General features: G+C 46.6%; 4 protein-coding genes and 2 non-coding genes across 11 annotated transcripts in view; 5 read left to right on the top strand and 1 right to left on the bottom strand.

The window, feature by feature from the left end:
* LOC113208972 (protein dachsous) overlaps window positions 1-10150 on the top strand; it is a 127223-nt gene extending 117073 nt beyond the window's left edge. The window contains exons 10-17 of the mRNA XM_052266995.1: window positions 2-475; window positions 553-903; window positions 1572-1944; window positions 3093-3627; window positions 3717-4692; window positions 4774-5083; window positions 5200-5340; window positions 5430-10150. Of these exons, the coding sequence (XP_052122955.1) occupies window positions 2-475; window positions 553-903; window positions 1572-1944; window positions 3093-3627; window positions 3717-4692; window positions 4774-5083; window positions 5200-5340; window positions 5430-8226 (5957 nt within the window). The 3' untranslated portion in view covers window positions 8227-10150. The remainder of the gene's footprint in view (window position 1; window positions 476-552; window positions 904-1571; window positions 1945-3092; window positions 3628-3716; window positions 4693-4773; window positions 5084-5199; window positions 5341-5429) is intronic.
* On the bottom strand, window positions 10143-13222 carry LOC113208977 (uncharacterized). Its single transcript, XM_026426277.2, has 7 exons — window positions 13010-13222; window positions 12612-12676; window positions 12350-12534; window positions 11999-12242; window positions 11804-11907; window positions 11538-11632; window positions 10143-11319 (listed from the first exon to the last, which is right to left on the bottom strand). The coding sequence occupies exons 2-7, from the start codon at window positions 12660-12662 to the stop codon at window positions 11243-11245; spliced, it is 756 nt and encodes a 251-aa protein (XP_026282062.1). The 5' UTR covers window positions 12663-12676; window positions 13010-13222; the 3' UTR covers window positions 10143-11242.
* Window positions 13223-13446: 224 nt separating this feature from the next.
* LOC113208974 (cyclic AMP-dependent transcription factor ATF-2) lies at window positions 13447-20160 on the top strand. Of its 6 annotated transcripts, XM_026426270.2 has the most exons (14): window positions 13447-13574; window positions 13945-14025; window positions 14461-14495; window positions 16228-16310; window positions 16389-16473; window positions 16553-16698; window positions 16784-16934; window positions 17016-17100; window positions 17193-17358; window positions 17448-17663; window positions 17745-17855; window positions 17934-18037; window positions 18140-18351; window positions 18439-20160. In XM_026426270.2, the coding sequence occupies exons 4-14, from the start codon at window positions 16251-16253 to the stop codon at window positions 19077-19079; spliced, it is 1977 nt and encodes a 658-aa protein (XP_026282055.1). In that variant the 5' UTR covers window positions 13447-13574; window positions 13945-14025; window positions 14461-14495; window positions 16228-16250; the 3' UTR covers window positions 19080-20160. The 6 variants fall into 6 exon arrangements, with proteins under 6 accessions (XP_026282055.1, XP_052123007.1, XP_026282056.1 ...); XM_052267047.1 differs by lacking the exons at window positions 13447-13574; window positions 13945-14025; window positions 14461-14495 and adding an exon at window positions 15559-15708 and having other exon boundaries at window positions 16784-16928; XM_026426271.2 differs by lacking the exons at window positions 13447-13574; window positions 13945-14025; window positions 14461-14495 and adding an exon at window positions 15559-15708.
* LOC113208992 (small nucleolar RNA SNORD36) lies at window positions 14655-14729 on the top strand. The gene has a single exon (XR_003303543.1). It is a non-coding gene; the product is annotated as a small nucleolar RNA SNORD36 (small nucleolar RNA).
* On the top strand, window positions 15013-15091 carry LOC113208993 (small nucleolar RNA Z195/SNORD33/SNORD32 family). The gene has a single exon (XR_003303544.1). It is a non-coding gene; the product is annotated as a small nucleolar RNA Z195/SNORD33/SNORD32 family (small nucleolar RNA).
* A 147-nt stretch (window positions 20161-20307) lies between the features above and the next one.
* Window positions 20308-25145, top strand: LOC113208975 (coiled-coil domain-containing protein 85C). Its single transcript, XM_026426275.2, has 6 exons — window positions 20308-21344; window positions 21468-21718; window positions 21816-22143; window positions 22252-22394; window positions 22730-22915; window positions 22994-25145. Exons 1-6 carry the CDS (start codon window positions 20795-20797, stop codon window positions 23036-23038), a joined length of 1503 nt encoding a protein of 500 aa, XP_026282060.1. The 5' UTR covers window positions 20308-20794; the 3' UTR covers window positions 23039-25145.
* Window positions 25146-26987: the final 1842 nt, after the last annotated feature.

The following is a 26987-nucleotide window of genomic DNA, read 5'->3' as shown; positions in this document are numbered from 1 at the left end:
AACGACAACGCCCCTGAGTTTGTGTCTCCGAAGCCGAACCCTGGCTCGCCGACCACAGCAACCGTCTCGGTGCGCTACGCGGAGAAGACGGGTGCAGTACTGTGTCACATCGTAGCGGTTGACCGAGACGCGGGCGAAAACGGCAGGGTGACGTACGTCATTTCCGCCGGCAACGAGGACGGCAGGCTAGCCTTGGGCTACGACACAGGGCTGCTCAGCCTGGCCAGGCCCCTGTCGCGGCCACTCGGCCCCGGCGAGACGGCCAGTTTGGTCGTCAACGTGACGGCCTCGGACCACGGCAAGCCCCTCGCTCGGCACGCAGCCCTGCACCTCACAGTGGTGTTGCGGGGCGCGGCCGACGCGCCACCCCGCTTCCTCAGGCCCACCTACACGGCCACCGTGTCGGAGGACGTCCACCAGGGCAGCTTTGTGGCGCGGGTGGCTGCCAAGCCCGCCGGCACCGCAAGCAGCGACGGTAAGTTTGAGTGTATTCCACGATGTTGTTACAATCCTCTGTGTTCTCTGGGTCTGACTCTTGCATTCGATTTGCAGCATCGACCGGAGGCAACCTGACGTACCACATCCCGGCCGGCGCGGCGGACGACCGCTTCACCGTGGACGCGGTGAGGGGCGTGGTGACGACGCGCGCGCCGCTGGACCGAGAGCTCCGTGCGTCGTACGTCGTCCCCGTCCTGGCTATGGATTCGGCGGCCCCCGACCTCCACGACGAGACCCTGTTGGAGGTGACGGTCACGGACGTCAACGACCACGCCCCTGCCTTCCCCTTCGGCAGCTGCTACCCCGTGCACGTCCCGGAGAACGCCGAGGAGGGCGTGGTGCACTCGCTCGCCGCCGAGGACCCGGACCTGGGCGCCAACGGCGAGGTCACCTACACCATCACCGGTGAGTAGACCGGCCCGGTCAGCGCAGCGTCGACTCGGCCCGCCACACCACGCCCCACCATACCCGCCGACAGTTCGGTGTTCGGACGTTGGTTGGAATGCATCCAGCGTCTTGTTACCCCTCCGCCCCGCCTCCCCCCGCCCCGTCTTGCTCAGCGCGGCTCGGCACGGCGCGGCGCGCTGGTGCAGGGCTCTGCCTGGGCTCTGCCTGGGCTCCGCAGGCTCAGCCAGCAGCAGGCTGGCAGGGCTCGGCGCGGCTCGGCTCGGCCTGCCGCGAGGTGGCGGGGCGCGAACGCATGCTCGGCCAGCAGCACCACCGGTCTGCTGCCCCGCCCGCCCGTCCCACCTCACCCCGCTGAACTGGACTCCACTGCATTCGCCTCGTATTTGCAGCGATACGCCACGCGGTTCCCTTGTTGTGGACCGCGGGGTATCGACGTCTCCTCCCCTTGTTGTTCCCTCTCCTCTTGTCCGCTATTTTGGCAGGCCTTAACTCCTTCGCCAAATTATCTCACTCACCTAGAAAGGCGTCCTAAACACGTTGCGGCGATGGGTCGTTTTACCTCCCTTTCAAAGACTCTACCGCCGCTCCCCCGACCAGCTGCATTGCTGCGTTCCACCAACTCGCCCAGTCCTCAGTCTTACTCCAGGTTCTTCTTTTGCTTGCAGCGGGTAACGTGGGCAACAAGCTGCGACTGGATCCGGACACTGGCGAGCTGACGGCGAAGCCCCTGGACCGCGAGAGCGTGGCGCACTACTGGCTGGTGGTGACGGCGCGCGACCGCGGCACCCCCGTCGCCCTCCAGGGCTCCTGCAACGTGTCCGTCGTCGTCCTGGACCAGAACGACAACGACCCCCAGTTTGCGCAGTCCCGCTACGCTGCCCAGGTCGCCGAGAACGTGCCCGTCGGCCACGCCGTGCTCACGGTGCGCGCCACGGACGCGGACGCCGACGAAAACGCAAGGATCACCTACACCCTGGCAAACGAGACGCACTGGCTGTTTGCCATCGACAATGAGACGGGTGTCATCTCCACGGCTGGGTAAGTACACGCGGCAGCCCGCTGCACACATCAGTATCAGTTGTCCATTGTCCATCACTCAAACGCCTGACGAGCCGAGGTAGGCAGACCCGCGCCACACGCATGTCGCGCTCGGTGGCCTATGCTTAGGTTGACAGGCGCCTGTTGGGCTGAGGTAGGCAGACCCGCGCGACACGCATGTCGCGTTTGGTGGCCTATGCCGAGGTTGACAGGCGCCTGCCGGGCTGAGGTAGGCAGACCCGCGCGACACGCATGTCGCGCTCGGTGGCCTATGCTCAGGTTGACAGGCGGTCTCCTGGCGGCGGGGGCTCTGTTCGCCGCCCAGACCCTTACATCCCCGCGCGATAGCGATAGACAGGGGGAATGCGTGCCTCACGGTGTGTTGTATCCGTTGCCCGAAAAGTTTCTCTGCATCTCCATGCTCGTATAATCGTCGTTTCTTTGGGATGGACGTCGCGATACTGGGCGGGATGCGAGCCGAGGCTGCGAGGCAACAGGGGGATGTGTGCCAAGAGAGGCTGATCAGCGAGCGCAGTGTCCGCCCGGCTAGTCCCACAACGCACCGCGCCACGCCGCGCCACAGCACTCCGACTCCCGCGGAAGAAATTTAATAGCTTTCTCGCGAGTCATTTGTTTTGTTTGGCCGTGGACGCGCTGCGCTGTGCGCTGTTCGATGCTCGTTGTTTTGCCGAGTGGAAGAGGTGGCGGTGGCGTGGCTGGCTGGCTGGGACGTCGGGCCGACCCGGCCGGCGTGCCAATGGGGCACCGGATCACTCGCGGGAGATAAAGCTAAATGAATGAATCGAAATAGCTCCGCCGGCGTTCGACTTGGTCCGTATTGGGGGGTCGGGGTCGGCGCGTCTCTTGCCGCATTGTGTTACTTTTGTCCCCGCTGACCCCCTGGAAGACGACACGACGCGAGCCCAGGGCTCGGCGTGGTGGGGCCGATAGCGGAGGCTCATTTTACAGCCGAGAGGGGCGTCGCGCCGCGCCCCGCCGCGTTGTACTCGTCGCTTTGTTCGCCTTATCGCGATTTGGGGGAAGAAGAGTAACACCCTGGCCAGCCCGCCCCTCGGATGGTCCCAGGATCGTCCCTCGCCCAGATGTCCGCAATGCAGCCTCCCAGACGACACAATTTTCTGTTGCAGGCCGCTTGACCGCGAGCGTCAGTCGGAGTACAGCTTCCTGGTGGTGGCGACGGACGGTGGTCGTTACTCGGCGCGTTCACAGAGCGTCCCGGTGCACGTCACCGTGACGGACGTCAACGACGAAGTTCCCGCCTTCACCAAGTTCCCTTTCACGGCGACCGTGCCCGCCTCCGCGCAGCCAGGCCAGAGCGTGCTCCGGGTGGCTGCCACGGACCAGGACCTGGGTGTCAACGCTGAGGTGCTGTTCAGCCTCGGCGAGTCCCAGGATGCGGGCAACCGTTTCCGCCTCGACCCTAGCTCTGGCGTGCTGACGGTGGCCGCGGGCCTGGCCGCCGACGCGGGCCGACTGTTCCGCCTGCCGGTTCTGGTGCGGGACAAGGGTAATCCCCCGCTCAGCTCCACTGGACTGGTGGAGGTCAAGGTGGCGGGTGGCAATGGCGGCGTCGACGAGGAGGCTGCCACTCTCCGCTTCCAGAACGCTTCTTACTCCGTGCGCCTGGAGGAGCACGCCGTGGCTGGCACCGAGGTCACCCAGGTAAGTCCGGACGCTGAGGTCGCGTCATTCCGTCAGTCTCTTATGCCGTCCTTCCTCGGTACTTAAACCCACCTCCTCTTCCCGTTCAGGTGCAGGCGGTGCGCTCGGACGGACGACTACAGAGGATCTCCTACCGACTGCTCGGCGTCGTTGGCCCGGCCGGCGCGGAGGACGCGTTCGACATCCACCCCTCCACCGGGGTGGTGCGGGTACGCGACCCCGCTCGCATCGACTTTGAGCGCACGCCTTCAATGCGGCTCGTGGTGCAGGCCGAGGGTCACGGCGCCGGCCCTGCCGGGCTCGTGGGCTTCTGCGAGCTCGACGTCAAGCTGGTGGACGTCAACGACCACGAGCCACGCTTCACGCAGCGCGTTTACTCTGCCGCGGTGCGGGAGGGTCGCTCCAAGGGCACGCCCGTGCTGCGCGTCACGGCCGTCGACGAGGATCAGCCTCAGGGTGGTGACGGCATCCTGTACCACATCGTTGACGGCAACCACGACAACGCCTTCGTCATTTCTCCCGCCACTTCCGGCATCGTCAAGACCAACATCGTGCTGGACAGGGAGATTCGGGACTCGTATCGGCTGACGGTGATCGCGACGGACCAGGGCCAGGGGCAGGGCCGTCAGCTCACGGGGACGGCCACGATCCGCATCAGCGTGGTGGACGTCAACGACAACCGGCCCAGCTTCCCGCCGCACTCTGTGGTGTCGGTGAGTGAGGACCGCGCCTTGGGCACGCCCATCACCGTCGTCACCGCAAACGACGTGGACACGCATCCCGCCCTGACGTACAGCTTTGGCGGGTCGATGTCGGCGTCGGCGTCCGAGGGTGACGTCCCGGATGTGATCGGCCAGACGGATGGTCCGTTTGCCATCGATCGGTTCAGCGGCGTGGTGACGCTCACGCGTCGCCTGGACTATGAGGCTCGACGCGAGCACCAGCTTCGCGTCGTGGCCTCGGACTCTGCTTACACGGCCGTCACGCAGCTCACCGTCAAGGTGGAGGACAACAACGACAACGCGCCCGTCTTCGCGCGCGCCGAGTACGAGGCGAGCTTGACCGGTACGTACCAGAACCAGAACGTGCCCCTATCTTCCTCGCTGGTGCCGCTCGCTGACGCCATCACATTTTTTGTTGTTCCAGGAGGTGGCGAAGCGGGCCACGCGCTGCTCACGGTGAGCGCGTCGGACGCGGACTCTGGCCGCAACGGCGAAGTACGCTACTCTCTGCGGCGCCGCGACTCCTCCGCTTCCGGCTTCTACGTGGACGAGCTGACGGGCACGCTGTACGCCAACCGCACCGAGGAGGGCGTCGAGGCGCCGGCGGGCGAGGTGGAGCTGGTCGTGGTGGCCACTGACAGGGGAGAGCCGCCGCTCTCGTCCACCACCTCGGTTCGCGTCCGCGTCGGTGACGCCAGCGGGGTCGCGCCCAAGTTCACGCAAGACGAGTACCGGTAAGTCAAAGAAGCTGGAAGATACAATCATGCCTCGAATCATGCTGACTTGGAAAAGTGTTTTCAGTGGCCAAAGTTGGTGGCTATATTTTGAGTTGTCCCCGTTCCTGTTGCAGGGTGCATATCCGTGAGGACGCGCCGCTTGGATCTACAGTCGTCAAGATCGGCGTGTTCAGCGCCTTCGCTGTGGACTCGGGCCGCGACGTAGAGTACACCATCGTGGACGGCAACCTGGCTGACACCTTCCGTGTGCTCAGGTAATGACCACGGTTGTGGCTTTTGAAACCAACATGCAATTCTTCATCTGTCTTTTTGGAAGCTAACTGACGTTTTCCTCCCTCTGCAGCCCTAGTGGTGATGTCGTTCTGGCCCGCCCGCTCGACCGCGAGTCCGTGGACCTTTACAGCCTGCGTCTTGCGGCGGGAGGACGGCCTTCTTCGGGAAACGTGTCATCTGCCTCCTCCTCCTCCATCCTTGTCCACGTGACGGTGGACGACGCCAACGACCACGCGCCGGCATTCTCGTCGGCGGCGTACGAAGCGGCCGTGTCGGAAGGCGCGGCCGTGGGCTCGGCTGTGCTCACGGTGAGCGCTGTAGACGCGGACCAGGCCGGCGGGCCCAACGCGGACGTGACCTACGACATCCTCTCTGGCAACGACGCGGACCTGTTCGCCATGGACGCGACGACGGGCATGTTGACCGTGAAGCATGCGCTCGACTTCGACGCCGGACCGACGCGGTTCGCCCTCGTGGTGCGCGCCGCGGACGCCGCCCGCTTCCCGCCCGACGCGCCTCTCGCGTCACTGGCCACGGTCACGGTCACACTCCGCGATGAGAACGACAACGCTCCACAGTTCCCCGTCAGCGAGTACCTGGAGCTCGTACCGGAGAACGAGCCTGCTGGCACAGCCGTGTTCACAGCCCGCGCCGTCGACCTGGACCGGGGCCCTTACGGTGCCCTCAACTACACCATCGCTTCCTCGTCGGGTTACACCGACTCAGACGACTCCTGGAAGTTGTTCCGAGTGGACGCCGCGTCCGGCCTGGTCACCACCACCGCCGCCTTCGACTACGAGGCGCGCAACCGCTACGCTTTCACGCTGCGCGCCACAGACGCCGGCGGGCGCATGGCGCGGGTCAGGGTGCGCGTCGAGGTGGAGAGCCGTGACGAGTTCCACCCTCAGTTCACGGAGCGCACCTACCGCCTTGCGCTGCCCGCCTCGCGTGGACCGCTGCCCGCAGGCCACGTCCTGGGCCGCGTGACGGCCACGGACCGCGACAAAGGTCTGGATGGCCGCGTCGTGTACCAGCTCAATGCGCAACACCCGCACCTCAAAGTGAACCGCACCACGGGCGCCATCGTCGTCAAGAAGAAGCTGGACGTCGCCGAGCTGTACTCGGGGCAGGACGTGAGCCTGGTGGTGACTGCCAGCTCTGGCCGACCCGGATCCCTCACCAACATGACAGTAGTGGAGATCAGCGTTGACCCCTCGCATGGCCTCGGACACATGGCCACGGAGCACAATTTGGCCAGCAGCGCCTTGGACGCCCAGAGCGCGGGAGGGCTGGCGGACTGGGCGTTGGGCTTGCTGATTGCTCTTATCCTGGTGGTGCTCGCCTTCGGGGCCGTCTTTGTTTTCCTACACGTTCGCAACCGGCGCCACAAGAAGGTGAACAAGCCTGCGCTCGGTCCGGGTATGGGACCCGGATTAGGCTCCGGGCTCGGTTCCATGGGTGGTGTCGCAGGCTGTGGTGCCTCGACGGTGGCCTCGGACACGTACGTGGACCCCAGCGCCTTCGACACGATCCCCCTGCCTCGGCCACCATGTCACACCTCTGCCAGCCTGACGGGGCCGTTCGCGCCACCCAAGTACGACGAGATCCCACCGTACCGCTCCAGCAAGGCCGCCAAGGCTGCGGCCGCTGCCAAGGGCGGGTCCCCGTCGTCCCCCGGGGGACCGACGTCGGAGCTGTCAGGCTCTGAACAGTCAGGCTCCAGCGGCAGAGGCTCGGCCGAGGACGGCGAGGAAGAGGACGAGGAGATCAGGATGATCAACGAGCAGCGCGTCGGGCAGCGCATCCGGGAGGAGGACACCATCTCGGACGTGTCCGTCCACAACACACAGCAGTACCTGGCCCGCCTGGGCATTGTTGACACCAGCACGGTGGGCCATTTGCCCTCGGCGCTGGCGTCCGCGCACGCCTCTGCGCACGCGTCGACGCACGCCAGCACGAGGACGTCGTGCTCCGAGCCGCTCGAGGCGCTGGACGAGACGGACGTGGCGCTGTCCGCGGGGGAGGCGGACATCACTAACTTGATATACGCCAAGCTCAACGACGTGGGCAGTGAGATGAGCGAGCGAGGCAGCGAGCGGGGCAGCAGCAGCGTCAAGAGCGTGGCGGTGGGGCCGCACGCGCACGTGGGCACGCACCAGCCCTCCATGACGGGCTCGCTCAGCTCCATCGTGCACAGCGAGGAGGAGCTGACGGGCAGCTACAACTGGGACTACCTGCTGGACTGGGGCCCCCAGTACCAGCCCCTGGCCCACGTCTTTTCCGAGATCGCCCGGCTCAAGGACGACACGGACACGGCGTCGGTGCAGAGCGGGCCCGCGCACTCGAGCGCCTCGCACACGTCGCACGCCTCGCACGCGTCACACGCGTCACACGCGTCACACGCGTCACATGCATCGCACGCGTCGCACGCGTCGCACGCGCCCCACTCGAGCCCTGCTGGTCAGGCGCAGGGTGTGGCGCCGCGCGCGCCCCAGGGCGTCAAGAACATGCAGCTGCCGCTGCCGCCCCTGCCGCCGCCGCTGCTGACGAGCGTGGCGCCCAGGACACTCCCGCCCATCGCCCCCATGCCGCCTATGCCCCCCATGGCCGCGGCCCGGGGCCCGCCCTCCATGGCGCAGCTCCTCCTCATGCCCAGGTCCCCCATCAGCCACGACTCCGGCCTGGGCGTCGGCATGGGTGGCGTGGGCGGCGTGGGCTTCAGCACCTCCAGTGCCATGTCGCCGTCCTTCTCCCCCTCCCTGTCGCCCTTGGCCACAAGGTCGCCCTCTCTAAGTCCACTGTCGCCCCCCTCGCATCATGTAGTGTCGTTACCACGGACTGTGACTGATACGGAACTTAGAATTTAGTGAAATATTTGAATGAGTGACGTCGTTTAAAAGAGAACTTTGTGTGCATGTGGCAGTATGAGTGTGTCTGTGTGTGTGTGTGTGTGTGCGCGCGAATGTGAGAGAATATGACGCAGGCGGAAGTCTGCTACCTTACCGTTACCTGTGACGTCGCAGTGTGGTGTTTGCTCGTTGAGCATGAGACCAGTATTGAAATGTTGCCATCTAGTTGACTTTTTTAAAAAGAAAATAAATGTAAGTAGTCCTATTTGAAAATGACCAGGAAAGTGCTCTTAACTCAACTTCTCCAACGTTCATAAATAGAAACAAAGTTGTTAGCTGATCGTGCAGCTTGAATTATTTTTTTTACAATTTCTCAATTTTTCTTGCTTTGTTTTGATGTGGTTTAGTATACATTTACACAATTCCAAGAAAACTTGTTGTTCTAACTTTGTTTTGATTTTTAATGCGCACAGGTTAATTAAAAGTGTAAGAAGCAAGTATAATTTCCCTGGTTCAACACAAGCCAAAAAGAGTACATATTGTGAATAGTATTTATTTAAAATGCAAAGTGATGAAGAGTAAGTGTAACTTATAGATAAAATGTCTTATTACTGTGAAAATTGATTCACTATGTGGAAAGATTGTAAATATATACATACATATATAGATATATATATGCTATTGCGGTTACTTCCACCTTATGGGTGAGAAATTGCTTTGGTCTTCCACAAACACGAGTCAATATCGTTAGATTCTTTTTGATCTATCATCGAAGTATCAGATACTGTACTTCAAGCAAAATCAAATACATATTTTTCCCAGTGTCTTCAGAGTGAAGTGACATTTATCTATTAGATTGAAACTTTCTTGCCGATCTTGTCTGTGGGGGACCAAAGCTAGCCCCGTAAGGCATAATTAGCTATTTTCAAATGAAGTGATATTTGTATTGTGTAAGTTAGTACAATGTACATATGTATAGTGTTGAAAGCTTGTTGATATCATTCCTTGTTTCTTAATCTAATTAATCAAACGCTCAGATATTCCACAATAAATTTTTATTACTTCAAAGGGCAACTCTAAAGACTGTGCGCAATACCAGCCGTGTACTGATTACCGCTTACTGGAAGGACTACAGTTTTAGGCTCATGCCCCCTTTCTATTTATTTCATGGTGTTTGTCTAAAACTGTTGTCTTCCAAAGATACGTATATTTTGTGACATAACTGCATCTCATTGTCCCGCAGTTACTTCATTGGTTGAAAAAATGTATTTGGTCATCTTTTGTTGATTAACTAATCAATGTCAATTGAGTGCCATGGCTGAGAAATATGCCTTTACACAAGTATACGATTATAGTATGTGTTATTACTTGCCATGTAGAAAACAATATGTGATTTTAAATTATTCCTTTTTCTTTAATTTTAGTTGGGTTGACGTTAAATCTTCCTACATTTATGTAGGAAAGTGCCAAGCATATGAAACTTATGAAAATCAAAACCTTGTAAAGATTTGCTGTGATGGAGGAGAAATGATCATTGTCATACTCAATTCAAATGCTGTCCAATACATGTACAAAACCACAGGAAATTTAAGGATTTACATTTGATACTGAGAACTTTCTCCCTCAGTTCTTACTATTAGCGCCATATTTAGGATGATTAATTTGGTAATGTACAACCAATTGTAATAATCTGTTTTTAATAAAGCCCCTTGAGATATTTTGTTAATTTCCCGGTTGTCTTATCTGCAAGTAAGTGCCCTTCTATGCACACAATTTCCATGAATCAATGCCTGCATTTTAATTCCTCTGAAATTGCCTGTACAAAAACATTCCTCTTCTGTTATAAGTAAACCCTGTATATAAGAAATAGTGAAAGCAAACCATTGCTGATGTTTTCGTAACTGACAAAGAAAGGAAATCAAGAAATAAATAAATAAGAGAATTCAGATGTATTTATTGCCTGTCTTACCAAAATATTGCAACAGCCCCTATACGGTTTTGGTGAACATGTCGGACGGGAATGTAAAATCCCCCAATATAACTTTAGAGAACGAATGAAAGTGCTTTACATCCGTATTCTGCTAAAGTGACAACCTCTACCACGGTTGTTGTTAAAAAAATTGAGTAGAATGGGTTAACAGTTGTCTTTAAACTGAAGGAAGAAATCATTTAGTAGTCCTTTTTTAAAGATTCTTAAAGTTTGCACCAGAAATACAATGGCATCTGATTTCTAACACCCTATACAATGTACAAAATGCAAGTCCATACTTTTGGATCTATTTAACAGACACTGGGTTGAAGTAGTGACTTGATTGGTACAAGAATAATTGTATACCAACAGAGATTTCATAGAACATATCTCAAGAGAACGTAATGATTTCCATCCTACCATGCACCAATTTATCAAAATTATTTTACACTTTTAGTTTTTACACTTGTTGCTATGTGAATGTCGCTACTTTTTCTCATGCAGTTGCACAATGAAGTAGAGTTGTTCTAGCTTTGAGTAGACAAAAATTACAGCAGTTAGCAGAGGATGATGATGATAATACTGTCATTTACAAACTTTGCATAGAAAAAAATATGGATGAGGTTGATTGGCCAGAAAACAATCCAAAAGAAATCAAAATCCACAATATTTGGTGAGATATAAAAAAGGACTATAGCGATGCTAAGCAAAGCTTTAGTCATGAAGTGTAAATGACATAATAAATAACGATAATCACAACCAGATGTGGATGCATAAAGAATCAAGAACAGAAAAGACTATGCCTTTTCAGCTTCATATGAGAATGAGACAACAATTATTATACATATATAATATATGAATGAATGAGAAAATAAATAAGAAAGACAAGAAATGGGAGATTACCAAAAACATGTGCTATAGCAAAAAGATGGATGACTAGTCAAAACGGCCACATGATTTCCAAACACTTAGAAAGAAAATCAAACTAGAATCAAAATATCCTGTAAAACACAGCTGATGAAAACTGTCTGCAGCATGAACAAAATTCTCAATTTTCAGAAATAACTACTGCTTTCTAAAACTTTTGAGAATTGGATAAATTGCCTCTAGTGCCTCCTCTAGGTCTTGTCGGTTTTTAGCACCTGAAAATACAAGATAATCATATATTATGAGTTGTGTGTTCAAATGAAAAGGCACTTAATAATGGTGTTAAGAGAAAATCTTCCCTTATCACACCAAAAGGTGTAAATAAAGAAGTAAGCTCAGAAAGCTTTGAAAAAAATTGAAATTATTAAGTATTACTGCAAAAGCTCCTATATGTTAGTATAGATTTCAGCACATGTTTCCTGTTAGCACTTACCTGTGAAGACTATTTTCCCATTCACAAATATCAGCAACACTACACGTGGTTTCACCATGCGGTAGATGAGTCCTGGGAAAAGTTCTGGCTCATAACTAGAAATTTTAAAAAAGAAGAAAAAACAACATTTAAAAAAGACATTTTCAATAGATATACTCTAGCTCCTATCATTATCCTAATACAATTAGAAATCAACAGTTTGGAAAATATGCTCTACATTTACAGTTCTCAGTGACTGAAATGAAGGAATTGATTACATTACATACCAACTGAACTGATTGTGCACTTGATTAAGGTTTTCTAGGCGAATTGGAAATCTGAGATCACAGGTAGCAACAATATTTTGGACTTTGAAATCTAGATATTTGACCTAAAGAGAGACAAGAGTGAGAATTAAAACATAATATGATGACATAATTGTGATATACGAACGTACAAGTGTTACTATTGACACAACTTACAGGGAAACCTAATTTCTGTACAATACGGGCAAATTTTCTGGTAGCTAATCCAGAAGCCTGCTCATTCCTTGCACCAGTACATACAACCTTACCAGATTGAAATATCAAAGCAGTTGTACGAGGTTCTAAAATTCTCATTACAACCCCTGAAAAACGTTGTGGGTTGTATTCTGAATTTCTTGTTCTAAAATTAATTTTTTTCAAATCTAGCTCACAGCCCAAACTCACAGTTGAGACAACATTCCTAAAATAAAAATTAAATTGTTTAAAAATAATATATTTTTGAAGAGAACCTTTAAGTTGCATTCTGCCAGACATAATGGCAATTTTATCAGATACTGCAATACATACTGTAATGTTAATGTAAGTCCAGATTCCAAGCTTGATGGATTAACAGGTTGAATAGAGGAATGAGGAATGACCATTAAGCTTGCTGACGGAGTGGCCCATGGTTTGGATTTTTTAGAGGAGTTCACAGGAGGAGGAGAAGAAAATCCAGAGTCACATGTTGACAGAGTGGAAGTCGAGGCCTTAACCTGAAACCGTAAATATAAAATTTAGCAAAAAGAAATGACACTTACACATAGAATAAAAATTCTTGGCGTAAACATACATCAGGCAAATATTCACTTTTCATAACGTTGTTCTTGGGATCCTCTGTCATTCTTAAAATGCAGTCTGAAACAGACAGTGAGTTAATTGTAGGAAGAGCTTAGAACAAACTTGGGTGAAGACCAGAAAACATTAGACCAATAATTCAAGAAAACATTTCAAAATATCGGTAGATAATTTCAACAATAACAATGAATTGACACCTGTCTGAAGTGCTCAAACTGGAATGGCCAAACTGTCCTACTTATACTTCTCATCCAGGAATTATCGTCATATTCAATCTTTAAAGCGCAAGGGGTTTGGTTCAAACCAATGAAGACTAGGATGTCATATTGACAATGCCAAACAGTTGCAGCAGACAAGTAATAACAATAGAGGTTATTGAGACAATTTACTTACCACATTTACTCTCATAAAAATGAGTGATATGATTGGACAAGCAACGACGCTTGTGCGTGTCCGTCTTCTACTCATTAATTCAATAGAGTGAAACATGAATCAACAAAGTAAGAATACAATACAAATCATTTCAGGATTTCAGTTTCCGATTGGAAATTTAGATTTAGAAGAGAGAAACTTGACACGCGACGCAATCTCGATCTATCGATTCGAGAGCCGGTGTAAAAGCGAAATCTGGCAACCGTGCATATGGAATGCCGAGCAACCAACCTACAACAATAACACATGAGACCTCTATTCCAACAAAATAAATGGAAGTGATGTTTTCGTTAAAGAATTGTTTTTTTAAATTCGCATTTTTATTAATCCTGGTATAAAACTTGTTTCTTTGAGTGTTTCAGAAGAGAAAAAAAATTGACATTGTTCTAGTCGTGGCCACCCTGTCCGGTTCCGGTGGCTTATATCCTTCGCACGGCTCCTCACTCGATCATTCCATCCGAGGACTCCGGTGTGAGCGGACGTGGCGTGTGGCGTCCCTCAGCCCCTCTTGCTTTACACATTGCAAGTAAGTTTTTAGTTAGGGTTTGCTCTTCCAGCTATTGCTTTTCGCTTTTCGCGTTGTTTCTTTGTTATTTGGGCAGACTGCTGCTCTCGCTTTATCGTGGCCATTATGGTGAGCACTGCTCACTAAGTTGTTCAATGTACGCCCGTAGAGCAACCACGTGTTCGCTTGTGTGCGATTCTCTCTTCTTAACTCTGACCTTTTATTCTGGGTTTAATGATGATTTCCTCTAAAACTTATGGTCTTCTTTTCCCAACTGAGTTGTCTTGATGAGAATTAGAATCTGATGAACCCATGGTCTAAAGATGTGTAGCGGCATGGTATGCCAACCAGTATATGTTCAGTGTTATTAATGGCTTTTCGTTCTTTCCAGGCTTTTACACCATGGCGCTGTTTTAGACCGGGAATCTCTTCTCCGCGTTACCATGTGGTGCAAGGAAACAATTTTGACATGGTGAGTGTTTAGTTTCTTGGTTAAGTGTTCCCTCTATTATTCCTGCCAACTATGATGAGGGACTTTATTTCTTCTGCGGTTTCCACTGGAAAGCGTTGCTTAGTGACAGTTTGAAGCGTCTGAGTTGGCTTTTTGCTTTTTCATTTGTCTTTGGTTCGATGCTTTGGTCACTGGTTTTCCTATGATGAAGGACTTATTTTCTTCTGCGGTTTCCACTGGAAATTATTTTAATGACAGTCTGAAGCGTCTGAGGAATGTGCCAGTGAACCATGTGCTGTGTTGTTTCATGATGATTAGTATTTGCTATCTGACAGCCATGCTGATAGCCTTACTACCACCAAGATCATTAGTCTGATGAGCAACACATGTACAACTGATTCTTTGAATTCTTAGTCCTCCATTCCTCCCTAATGCAGTACTTTATGTATGTTACAGGTTACCTGAAGTTTCCGACATGTCCATCCTCTGAGGTTAGTGTTTCTCAACAAGTTTGTAATTGCCATCGGTTGGCATTGTGTTTTTGAAATGTTTCAACTTTCGTAAAGTGATGAAGTTATTGGTCCGTGTTGTTGAACCTCATGAAAATAACCTTCCAATACTGATTCCTAAGTTGATACATAATCTGAAAGATCTAAATGATGACCTTTTTTATTATGCCTATGAATCGTGAGGCTTAATATTGAGCTTTTTAACTCTGAAAGATCAAATTGCAGTTGTTAATTGAGTGTCTGTGATGATAGATATAGATAGGGACATCTGACATATTTGATGCAGTACAATCTATCCTGAGCCACTTGTAAACACTTTAAGGGCTTCCTGTGATGTCAAATGAATTTCTTCACCTGAACTTAATGTAGAAATTTGACAATCTGAGATTGCCCTCTTCAGTTTTTTTTCTCTTGCTGCATTATGATGAATTTACATTAGAGCCAATCCAATGACCTTAAGTGATATCATACTAATAATTCTGAATATGCTGAATATCTTAGTGTCTATGATGAAAATTTTCACTGATTTATGAGTCCATGTGATTATTACTTTAACATGCACTACCAACTGAGACACGTTTCGAAATTCACAATGCTTTGCGATGATGGCTTTGTATTTGCTACTTCTGAATTGTTGTGATTATACCTACATACTGAGCAAAGCCGATGTTTCTAACTTTCTATTTTTCAGGATATTTTGATTAAATAAACATCTGGATTTTATCACTGTCTTATCCTTTCACTCATCCTGAACTACTTGATTAATATTAACTGGCACACGGTTTGCCAGATATCCATGCAATGCACAGCACACGTATCTCTGCAAATTCATGAAATTGATATTGAAATCGGAATCACTACTGAACAATCCACCCAAACACACTACATAATTTGGAAGTGGGAAAACATTCTGGACGACGTAAATTTATTTCAAATCTGATGTGACACCTAAACTTCATTCAGTCTCCAGATCCATCTTTGGAAATGCAGGGCAGTTGGTGCTGCAGGTGGTGCAGCTGCGTATGGCACATTGCCGATGCTCTCTGTGATAGCCTCTTCGCAAGGCTCCACATTCAATGATGTGCTTGCGAAAACTAGATGTTGATGCAGGCTACTCAACTTACAGCTCCTGTGTTTACAGTGAGCTACGAACTTTGTTTGTACTCTTTGAACGATGCTGGACATCAAATTCAGTGTCAGTATGGTATTTTAGATCCTCGCATATCTTTGTAGTATTTATTACAACACAATTATCGACTATAGAGCGGTTATTTGACGCCTGTCCCGCCTGTGTTTCGGCGTTTCAGTAACAATTTTGTTTTGAGAACTTTTCAATGATCTTTGCTTGCTTGTCAGCAACTGTCAATGCGTAATTCTGGTTTAAAGTTATTAAATTGTTCTTACACCAGCAGCTTCCCATGACATGACGTTCAAATAAACTCTCAGATATTAACATTAATACTAGTTGGTGTACAGGTTAAGCTGATGGTCTCTGGTCCCAATTTCTCCTTATCATTCAATTCTACTGTGAGATTTTCTGATCCTTCTTTCAACACATTTGCCATTGTTTTCTCCTCTGTATAGCTTTCGTTACCATGCAAATGCTACTCTTTCGAGTTGGCTGAGTGTCAACATGAATTTTCAAGGACACAGATCGTCAACTCTCCTGACACATTTCAGTACCTGACTTTGTCTTTTTTTTCTATTTGTTTAGGAAAATCATTTGATCCGTGAATCATGAACCCAACAATGGCAGATAATGAGGATAACAAGTCTTTTCTATGTGGCGGTAGTGGGGTATGACAATGCATTATTCAGAATGCTTTTATTATTATTGCAATTACCGAAGATAAACACTTCTATTTATTATTACAGGGATTTTCAAGGAAAGATCAGTCTAGCAGCTACAAAAATTTGGACATGATTTTAAGCTTTGGTTCAAAATCAGACTCATTTCTCTGTAAGCTATATTCTTATCATTTTGTTAATTTGTAACTGTTATGTGTAGCCCACTCAATATATCACTTATATTTATACAGCTGATCAAACTCTAACACCTCAGACAAGACTTCTCCAGAAATGTGAAGAAGTGGGTCTCTTTCAAGATTTGCAAAATATGAATCCATTTGAAGAGACTTTTCGCAAAGCAGCAGAAGATATTCGCTCTGGGACAGATCCTTTAGAAGTATGCTATTAGTCACTCCTAAAATATTCAAAGCTGAAAAACCAAATGGATAAGGCTCACGACTCTTCTCTTTTTCATTGTCTAGATGTCAAGCTTGTCAGTCCCCAACACTGCGGATGATTCTCTTCACACACCTCATGTGATATTTCCTCTAGCAAATGAATGCATTAAAAGAAAGGGGGGTATTTCTCCCAGAGAGGATATCTCAATCCCTTTAATGCAGAGTGATGGTAAAGGTAGCAATACCCTGAGATGCCCTAAATATATCAGGTATCTCAATGTCTATATGAATCTGATGTTCCAATTTTACTTTCCAGAGCCTTTATGCATACCTATAGACAGTGTGAGTGCTGAAAAACCCATTCTCCAGCAGGAAGCAGACACATCAGAGGAGGCTCAAATGTAAGAATTAATCCTTTGCTGAATCCCTCGCTAATTTATTTTTGTTTTAATGTTTTAACCTCCTATTTATTTAAAAATAATTGTAAATTTAGATCAGATGCACATGTTTCTGGTTGTGAAGATGAATCAGAGCATGGTACTATACAATTTCTGTTGAGAATGCCAAATGGCAAAATGGTCCAATTATCATCACTTCCTGTTGAACAAATGGACACTGCTAATCAAAGCTCAAAAGAAAAAGACATTCCAATAATTAAGGTATGCCTATATCTACGCTTTATTTTCTATCTTTACTTAAGAAAATGACCACGTGATCACAATGAAATTCTCTTGTACATCATCTATAGGTTGATTCATCATTTCTTAAAACAGTTGACAATAGGACTCAATCAAGTTTCAGTAAAGTCTGCTCAGCTTCCAGCAGTCCTGCAAGTAGCAGCACGAACAATAGAATTGAAACTAATGCAATGGAAAATGTGGAACCAAGCAGCTCTGCTAAGTTGAAGTCAAATCTTAGGTCACCAAAAGAGGAACACCTCTCAAAAATGTCTTTGGCTAAACTGGCAAGTTTCTTTCTTTTGTCTTTTTTCTGTCCATCTGTTTATTAATTTCCCCATTTCATGCTTTGATATTTTGTTGTTCAGAAGTTAAAACAGGCATTAATGAATAATAGCTGCCCTGCAGCAAATTTATCATCTTCAGGCATTTCGTCTACCATTACCTCCCAAATTGTGCCAAGCTTCATGGAGAATCAAGTATGAAATAAGAAATAAGTAGTATGTGTAACTAACATGGCATTAACTTTAATAATATCATTTGCATTACATTTTCAGACAATTGAGTCAAGGAGATCTTCTAGCCCATCAGAAGAAAGTGGAATGTCCAATGAGCAAGGGCGTGATTTATCTTCTGTGGAAGAAAAAAGGAAAAGAAATAGGTATGATAATTATAAAGTTTGATACTGAACATAACCAGGCATTTTCATCCATATGATTCACAAAATAACCTAATGCTGTCCATTACTTTTACTCTGTTGTAGGGCAGCTGCAATGCGCTGTCGGGAAAAGCGCAAGACCTGGGTGAAGGAACTGGAGCGCAGAGCGAATGATATGCTTAGAACAAATGCCCAGCTACAACATGAAGTTTCAATGCTTCGAGACGAGGTGGCTCAGCTGAAAACTTTGTTGCTTGCTCATCGTGATTGTCCTGTCACTCAAGCTCTTGTGCAGGGAAAAGCTACTTTACCAATAGGTACATTCTGTTCCCTTTTATTTGGTACCCTGTTACTTAGTGGCTTTTCTGTCATTTCTAATAAGAATATCTTAATTTTTATTACAGGTTCTACTGTTTTGAATTCTGCAACAGATTCACCAATAGGTAGCATAAAACGATCCTTAAACAAAGACCTGAAATCCCCACCTTCCACGATTGTATATCAAACATCAAGTCATGCAAATCCAGTGAAACCTGTTATTCTCCTTAATGATCCACCCGTGAAAAGAAAACGCCTGAACTCATCAAATGTTAATGCTAGCACAGCTGGATCATCTGCAACAGCTGTATCTGTTGTGACATCTACATCATCATCAGTACATACTTTGGTTCTTCCCTCGAGTAACTCAACTGTATTGAATCCTAGTTTTGTCAATGTCATACCAAGTGTCTTGGTTGCTAATCCGACAGCCACAGCAGGTTCAGTTCGTGGTCCTACACAGGTTATTTATTCTCAAATACTGCCACGCTTACCTACTCTCACTCATAAACCAGCCATCAGTAATATGACCCCAAAACAGGCTTACATTCTTCCCAAAGCAAAAACTGGACCTGTTGCAGGAAAAACTACTTCCTTAAAATATGCTAAATCGGATGGTAAGGTGTGTATCACACAACTTTTATCAACAAATGTAATTAAAGTTAATCCAAATGTTGTTGAACGTGATACTAATGATAGTGACATTGAGATCCTTGATGACAAATAAGATGGATCTTAGCTCAAAAGAATAAGGCTGAAATAAGTAAAGTTTAGAGCATGTGACGTTATTGTAAATTTGTTTTTCTTTTTCAAATTTTAGTCTTGTTACATTTTACTTTCAATAATTTTTATAAAAATAGAATTATTTTTCAAATTCTATTCTGTTTTGATTTTACAAAGAATTTTAACGCCTTTAGATTTTATGTGGTTGCTTTATTGTTAGCTAAAAGTTTGAAGTATGGCTTTTCAATCAACTTTTGAAGAAGAGGCGATATACAAATGTTTGAGCTGTACATAAATTTCTTCGATGTCAGTTACCGACAAATTGTCTAAATTCTTTTCACCAATCAACAGACAGTGAATGTGCCAAAATGTTTAAATCTGTATAGCAGACACAGACAAAAAATTATCTTTTGATCTGAGATGTTTCAGTAATTTACCATTATTTTGTCTCCCCATTGCTTAGTTGTTGCTTTGTTATTTTGCCACAATAGATTTGAATTCAAAATAATTTAAATAGATCGACATAATCCACTTTGTTACATATTTTATAAGATTTTTGGTCAAGATTGTACCTGTGTTTTGTTGTTGTGATATGGGACTATTATGTCTCAATGAATTAGAGACAAGTTACATTAAATTTAAGAGTACTGTGTACTCATGACAATATGAAGGTTGGGATATAGGAGTATCACCAAAGTAATTCTTAAAAGCACCGTTGCTGTGGATGTGGTCTTTGTATGTAATGTCAATGATCTTTAATTCCATCCCAGAGAAACCAGATCAGTGTGACATGGTTGTTTATGAGGATAAAAAATGCTCATCAAGTGTCCTCCATTGCCTTTTATTCCAAGATTCCTTATCTTGTTGATTGTGTTATTTATGTAATTACTTAAATTCCGTCAAACGAGTAACACCTAACTGCTTCAGTTGTGTGGTAGTTTAAATGTGCTTATAAAATCAGTGATAGGTATACCCATGGCAGGGTTTACCCAAATTATGTTGTCGTTATCTTGCAGGGAGAATTACTCGTATATTTACAAGTTGACATAAAGTAGAAGAAAAAAACATGGTAAAGTTGTCTTTTACTTATTCGTATTACTGGCCCTAATCTACAACGAACTGCTGACATCAAATTGTTAACGTAAGGTTTATAAACCTAAAACCTTCAACAACTACACTAATGCATCAAAGTCATTAAAAATGAACCCTTTCCTCCATTCAAACAATGCGCGGCGTACCTTGCATTCCATCGAAACTTTATGACGTAGCTGCATAGAGTGCGCCACACAAATCGTCGCCATCTTGGAAAATAAAAAAGTGCGCATCTAGAGGCCTACGTTATGTCCGGGTTTGCCAAACTTGTTTTCCATTGATGTATGATGATTTTACGTCCATGCACCTGTTGATTCACTTTGTGCTGCCCGCTAGTTGATTAAGATTCTGGAAGTCATGTTGACATGTCAGTTCAGAGAGGTGGCATCGAGGTTTTCGTAGAAAAACGGCCAACTTTTCCAGAAGAGGAGCGTTTGACAAGTAGCCTTCACATGGCCCGTGCTACTTTTACTACAGTTGTGACCCACTTAATTGTTTTACGGCTTAATGTACCAACACCGCGTGCATTATTTGCCTGAACGTGCTGATGTTATGTTATTGAGAGGACAGTGTCACCTGCCTATCCTGTCTATTGGGTGATGCCAGGCTGTATCCCAAAAGGATAACATGTCCAATAAGAAACCAGCCTACATCAACAAAGCCCCTCCACCCCCTGTTGATGTGGTGGGCGCACCAGCACCAGCACCTCCCCGTTATCAACCACCACCTCAAGTTACTGGACCCAGCACAGGCCCTGGCCATGGACCTGGCATCTTGAAACATTATCAACCTCAGCCACCACCACCAGCTCAACCATCACCGCTTCCACAGCCACCTCCTCCGCTTTCAAAGGATGCTGTCAAGACTAATCATATTGAAGGTCCTCCTAAGCAAACCCTTATGAGGGCACCTTCATACCCTCACCCTCCTCAATATCCTGCACCACCTGCTGTGTCTGGAAGAAGACCAAACCCAATTGTTGGTTTGCCTGCACCTCAACGTCCAAATGACGAAGAACTGCTGCGGCTTGGTCCTGTTGAAATGCTTAAATTTGTTCGCAAATCAGAGGGTGAGGCTGCTCGTGCAGCTGCGGAACAGGGCCAAGCTGCGCGTGAAGCTGCCAGAGTTGCTGCTGAGCAGGGTCAAGCAGCAAGAGATGCTGGACGACATATGCAAGGTATGAATCATTATTGTGTTATTTTCTATTGGATGTAGAAGCTTCAACTTATTGCTTCGCACAATACTAAATTACGCTACATTTCATTTCTTAACTCACGTTAGCTGAATTTAATTTTTGCAGGCCTAGCCACAGAAGTTCGAGCTCTGAAAGAAGCAAACCAACGACTGAGTGATGACAACCAGGAACTAAGAGATCTTTGCTGTTTCCTTGATGATGATCGTCAAAAGGGAAGAAAACTTGCTAGGGAATGGCAAAGATTTGGGCGATATACAGCAAGTGTTATGAGACAAGAAGTGTCAGCTTATCAAAATAAGCTCAGAGAATTAGACACTAAACAACATGAACTTATTAAAGATAATTTGGAGTTGAAGGTAGCTTTTACCAATATTCTAAGGAATAAGTGATTTTTCAATTATTTTTCTTTTTTTACTTTGAAGCATAATTAAGATTGTAACACATATTTTCTAGGAACTTTGCCTGTACCTTGATGAAGAACGTAACCAAAATCAAGTCTGTCCACACTGTGGTACTGGCTTGAGGCCATCTCAAGCTCAACGTGATGATGGTGATGGTAGCAGTTCTAGCACAAATGCTGATGAGCCAGCCATACCGTCACAATTTGTCACTCCTAACCCGGGTCAACCATTTGGAACAACATCTGGAGGTTCATCTGCAAATAATGTTTCATATACTGGGCCAAGCACTCCTACCTCCCATGGTATGAATGTAAGAAGATCAGAAAGCAGAGAAAGGTTGCTTGAAGAAAGCATTCAGCGTCAGAGGACAGTTTTTAATGGTTAGTATTATTCTGATATATTTGATTTAATTTCTGTTACTGGTGATCATATCTATGCACTTAAAAGAAGTCTATTTCTAAGTTATGCTTGTAATCTATTTTTTCTAGATCAAATGATGCAGTATGTTCGTAGCCTTGAACAAAGGGTCAAAACTTTAGAAGAAGAAAAACGAGTATTGTGTCAGAAACTTTGCGGTGCTGGTATCAATCCAGAACAAGAACGTCCACCTGGCTGGGATTTAGTTGACCCTGTAAGTGTAGCCCAAATATAGTTCAAATAGTTAAATATTGTTCATAACATGTTAAGTGGTTTAATCACACTGCCTGGGAGATAGAAAAGTTCTACTTCTCAGAGAAGTGAAGGAAAAGTCTCATAAATTAAATGCTTGCATCTTATAGCAAGTTTGCCTTGTGTAAATTTTGCAATTTTAAGGATTGTTGTGGTGGAAAACTAAAGGGTTGAAAAAGAGCGCTTAAAAGGCAGTGGAATGTCAAAGATAATTTAAGGAAATCTATAACACAATTTGCCTAACTGTCTTTCTATATCCCAATGTATCTAAAATTCTATTCCCTCAATATCTTTCAGAGCTCCCGACCTGAGGCTGTTGTTCAGGCTCTGCAAGTTTTAGAAGTTCGGGAGCAAGTAGAGCGCGCTGCTCCTCCGGGCACTCCTACCATCAGCAGCTCTGTGTCATCTGTGTCTAATGGAGTAGAAGGTCCCATTCTTGATATGGATGATGGAGAAAAAGCCCTTGTAAGAGAAATGTGCAATGTAAGTGGATTTTAGGTCAATGAATCTGAGTACCTTGTTTCACAGTATGGATTGGTACAACTGAAAAGTAATTTGCAGGTGGTGTGGCGAAAATTGGAGGAAGGACCTGCAGTAAGAAGATAATTGGCCCTCTATTTTTTTTGGGTGAGAACAAATATTAAGTATTGCCCCGAACAAGGAAGATATGTAGCGCCATATCATGACCATTAATAAGTTTTGTACAGAAGAATACAAATTTAGAATGTATCATTACATTGGACTTTTGTTTGTTTATTTTGGTTGTTGTTAAATGTGCCTCGACAGTACTTTGCTACTGTTTTTTATTATACTTAGTTTAATATGTTACTGTGACTTTCTCTGTAGTGGTGAATGAAGTAGGCCAAAGATAACACTTGCATCCTTTTCTCAAATTTTCTTTTCTTTTATTTTTTTTTTTTATTTAAAAGATGATCCCAGATCAGTAAGTAAATTAAACTTTTAACAGATATTTTGAAGAGAAATAACCCAATTCTGGATATTTTACACTGTTGTTCTTTTGCATATTATCTTTTGTCTTCTTTTGCTCTTGCATGTCCTATTATGGTGTACAAATTGGTTTGTACATAAGTCAACTTTGATAATAATGTCTTTGTTCTGATTCATTTTTCACTATTGAAGGAGTTGTTTATGTACAAATGGTGGAAGTGTTGTGTAAGTGAGGTGAACTTCCAGATGTGAAGCTATAGAGCTTACATTTTGTCTTTGGTTAGGGGCAAAAATCAAGCTTTATGACTGGGATCTCACTTTTTTTTTGCGTGTCTGTGGCTGCATGCAATAAACATGTAAATGTGAAGGTAAATATGTGCTTCTGATTTGTAGTTATATATTTGTAAAGCAAAGGCAAAGTATTCTTGATACTATTTCCTTTTCATAAAAAATTAGTTGTTTTGTAAATTTTTGTATCTTATTTGTTGGCATATGTTGTATATTTTTTATATGCATTGTTGGCTATTTTATAGCCCACTCATATTAACAACTAAGTGATGTACTGCATATTGTATTCGCTTAGTGTGTTTGTTGTTTTATGTTATGGAATGTACCTTACATTTTGTTGTTCTTGAAATATTTATTCTTTGCTTGTAGTTAGTACAAGATGGTATTTATTCCCTTCTTCTTGCCATAGTTTAATTTTTTTTTTACTGAGGTACAGTATTTTTAATTTTTAAGAACGCTGTTTAAGACAAAATGTTTTTACTCTCTTATTGGAGAGGATGTGAATTGTTTATGTAGTGTTCTTGCCAACAAATTCTTTCTTCTAGATATTTACTAAACAGTATGAATCATCTTAGTTTTACCTTTTTTGTTGTGTCAGGTTGAAATTCATTTTCATAGCAATTAATCCAAACAACTCAAATTTTTCCTGCAGATAAGTGTTTAGTGTGTCAAGTTTTGGACAACTTCTGAACTTGTGCGCTAAAGAACCACAGGTTCACCTTTTTTCCTCCATACTTGAATTTAAATGTTCTGTTGTGATACATTTGTGCCAATACTCATGAATTACCACCGACTTTCTTACCATCTTACTTTATTGCAACAAGCACTGTATGTATTTTTTGTGGCAACTGGAGGACCCTGAACTTTGCTAGCCACCTCAAAGTAAACATTTATTCTAGTTTTTATTATTTAACAGGATTTTTTTCTGTTCCATGCAATCTTTAAGGTTTTGCATCAGAGTGAAATGTCATATGATCAACTCACTTATACATGGCATAGAAGTACAGTACAAATATTCTTAGAGCGAGGAGAAATATTCTCTATATCCTAATTTTATGACAAGCATTGAAGACCCAATAGTAGTTTTTGGCAAGTTCTGGCAGACTATTTTCACACTGAATTGTTGTTCCAGGTAAAACAAATTCTTGATCATTAAAAAAAGTTAAAAAATAATAATTGTTTCTTGATGTTGATAGTAGCTCTGACTCTTTCTATCCCTCATACCGGGTCATGAAAGAAAGAAACAAAGCTACTATACATTAAGACTTGCATTTTTACCAGGTTGTTGTTTCACGTAGAGTTAATAGTTAATTGGTAAACTGTGCATCACATCATCTATTGAAACTTTTGCAGGGTATGAATGTCATCCTATTGTTTATTTTCTTCTCAAAATACCGATCAATGTATTTTATAATGTAAGATAATGCAAATGCCTTGTGTCTTGACCAAACAAGCTATTTTTTCTTAAGTTATCAAATGTTTATCATTTATGGAACCTTTTCATTACTTGAAGTGAATAACGTGTTCGGATATGTTGAGTGGAGGTAGATAGGGCTCCCCAGTGGGTCTGCAAGTCTGCTAACACAGATGTGGCAGGACAAAACCAAGAATGCTTTTTTTTGTGGAAAAGGGGGGGGGGGGATAAGTCGAAAGCAGGAGGAGGCTGCTAATTCGGCGGCGACACCGAAGGACGATTTTATCAAGGGACCCTCTACCCACGTCCCAATCGGCCCCGGACACGTTGTGCTGGGCTGCTATCGAACCAACGCGTTGCTCTCTTCTCTGTCGCACGCATTGTCATCGAAGGGAAACCGACAAGGACAGCCAGGAGTGCGGGGACAGAGATGTCCAGCAAGCCCTTTAATAATCGGACGAAACAATACGGAAAACGTCTCGCCGACCCCCCCCCCCCCCCCCCCCCCCCCCCAATCCTCCGGGCCTCTTCAGGTGGAACAGAAGAACACTCGAATTGTTTTATTCGATCCCAACCGACCCCCACAGCGAAGGGAGACTGATCTCCCCCAAAGATAACGGAGGGTGGGACATGTCTCAACTTTGCAACGCAAGTCCTCAGCAGAGCAGTGCCACGCTCAGCAAACGTGCATATGTATGCATTATTTCCTGAACACTTATATTCAGTGAATAGTGTGCACCGTGTGGCTGATTCACCCCGCGCAGTTCTCTAGTTGCTGTACCGCATTCCCAAGTGCGGGAGGGTTGCCTACTATCACGGCTTGTGGCGCCATGGCAGGGCTATAGATGAACGATGATAGGCCAGACGCGGATTAAGGGGTGATGACTCTAGAGTAGAGAGCCGCCTGAAAGAAGGTAGGCAATTTACGCCACAAAAACCCTGAATGTAGGCAACCCACAGTGCCCCCCCCCCCCTTGTCCGTCGGGGGAGTCCCTTAATCCGCGCCTGTGATAGGAAGACCCGCCCGCACTTCTCCAAGAGGTAAAGTTTCACTAAACCACTGGAAATGAAGGAGTCACGAGCATCGCTCTTGGAGAAGCGACGCATTGCTCCAAGTACATAGTACGGAAATGTGCATTAAAAGGAGCGGTCTTGCGCACCTGTAGCGAGTGCAGCACGGTGTAGCACAGGCCGATTAAGCTTCTGGTATTCTTGTGCGACGACGACGGTGGCGGCGGTCGCCCGCTCGCTGCTGCTACAGTGGCAAAATACCTTCTGGTAGACAGTCTAGGGAGCTGCCCGAATTTCCTAATTTCGTTTGGGAAACTCCACAACCGCAACCTTTCCCGGCCCCCTTGATCTTGATTCGAGTCCTGATCATGATCGGATCAAACCCGGCCCACACCGCCGCCAGCCAGTGAATGGAGCCGCCTCGGGCGGCGCTGGCGCAGCGCGCAGCGCGTGGTCGAGGAAAGGGAGGCCCATTGGATTTGGATTGAGCGGTAATAATCCAACAACAAACACGGCCCACGCGTCATGCTGAGCATGGAGAGGAGCGGAGGAGCCCCCCGCCCCCACGTCGCGCCGCGGGGCCCCCACCACAGTATGACTATGCGATGAAAAAGTGTATCAGTCGTGTGGGTGTGTGTTTGCGTGTGTGTGGCACATGCCGTCGTGGATGGTGGGATGCCGTGCCGCCGTTTGCCGTTGGATCCATTTGCTTTTGTTGTTCGTCCCTGCTAGGATACTCCAGGTGAGGAGTGAGTGAGTGGCCCACACAAATATTGGCCATTTTACCGGGGCGGATGGGTGGTCTACCCTCACGGCGGCGAGGTGGCTGGTCTACACAGCGCGCTTACGTCCCGTACGTCCCGTACGTCCCGTACGTGCAGTACGCACCGTACT

Source organism: Frankliniella occidentalis, unplaced genomic scaffold (genome assembly GCF_000697945.3).
Source record: "Frankliniella occidentalis isolate FOCC.00 unplaced genomic scaffold, Focc_3.1 Scaffold45, whole genome shotgun sequence".
In the NCBI taxonomy this organism is placed as follows: domain Eukaryota; kingdom Metazoa; phylum Arthropoda; class Insecta; order Thysanoptera; family Thripidae; genus Frankliniella; species Frankliniella occidentalis.
Note: the sequence above shows the minus strand (reverse complement) of the source record. Positions and strands in the feature narration are given on the sequence as shown.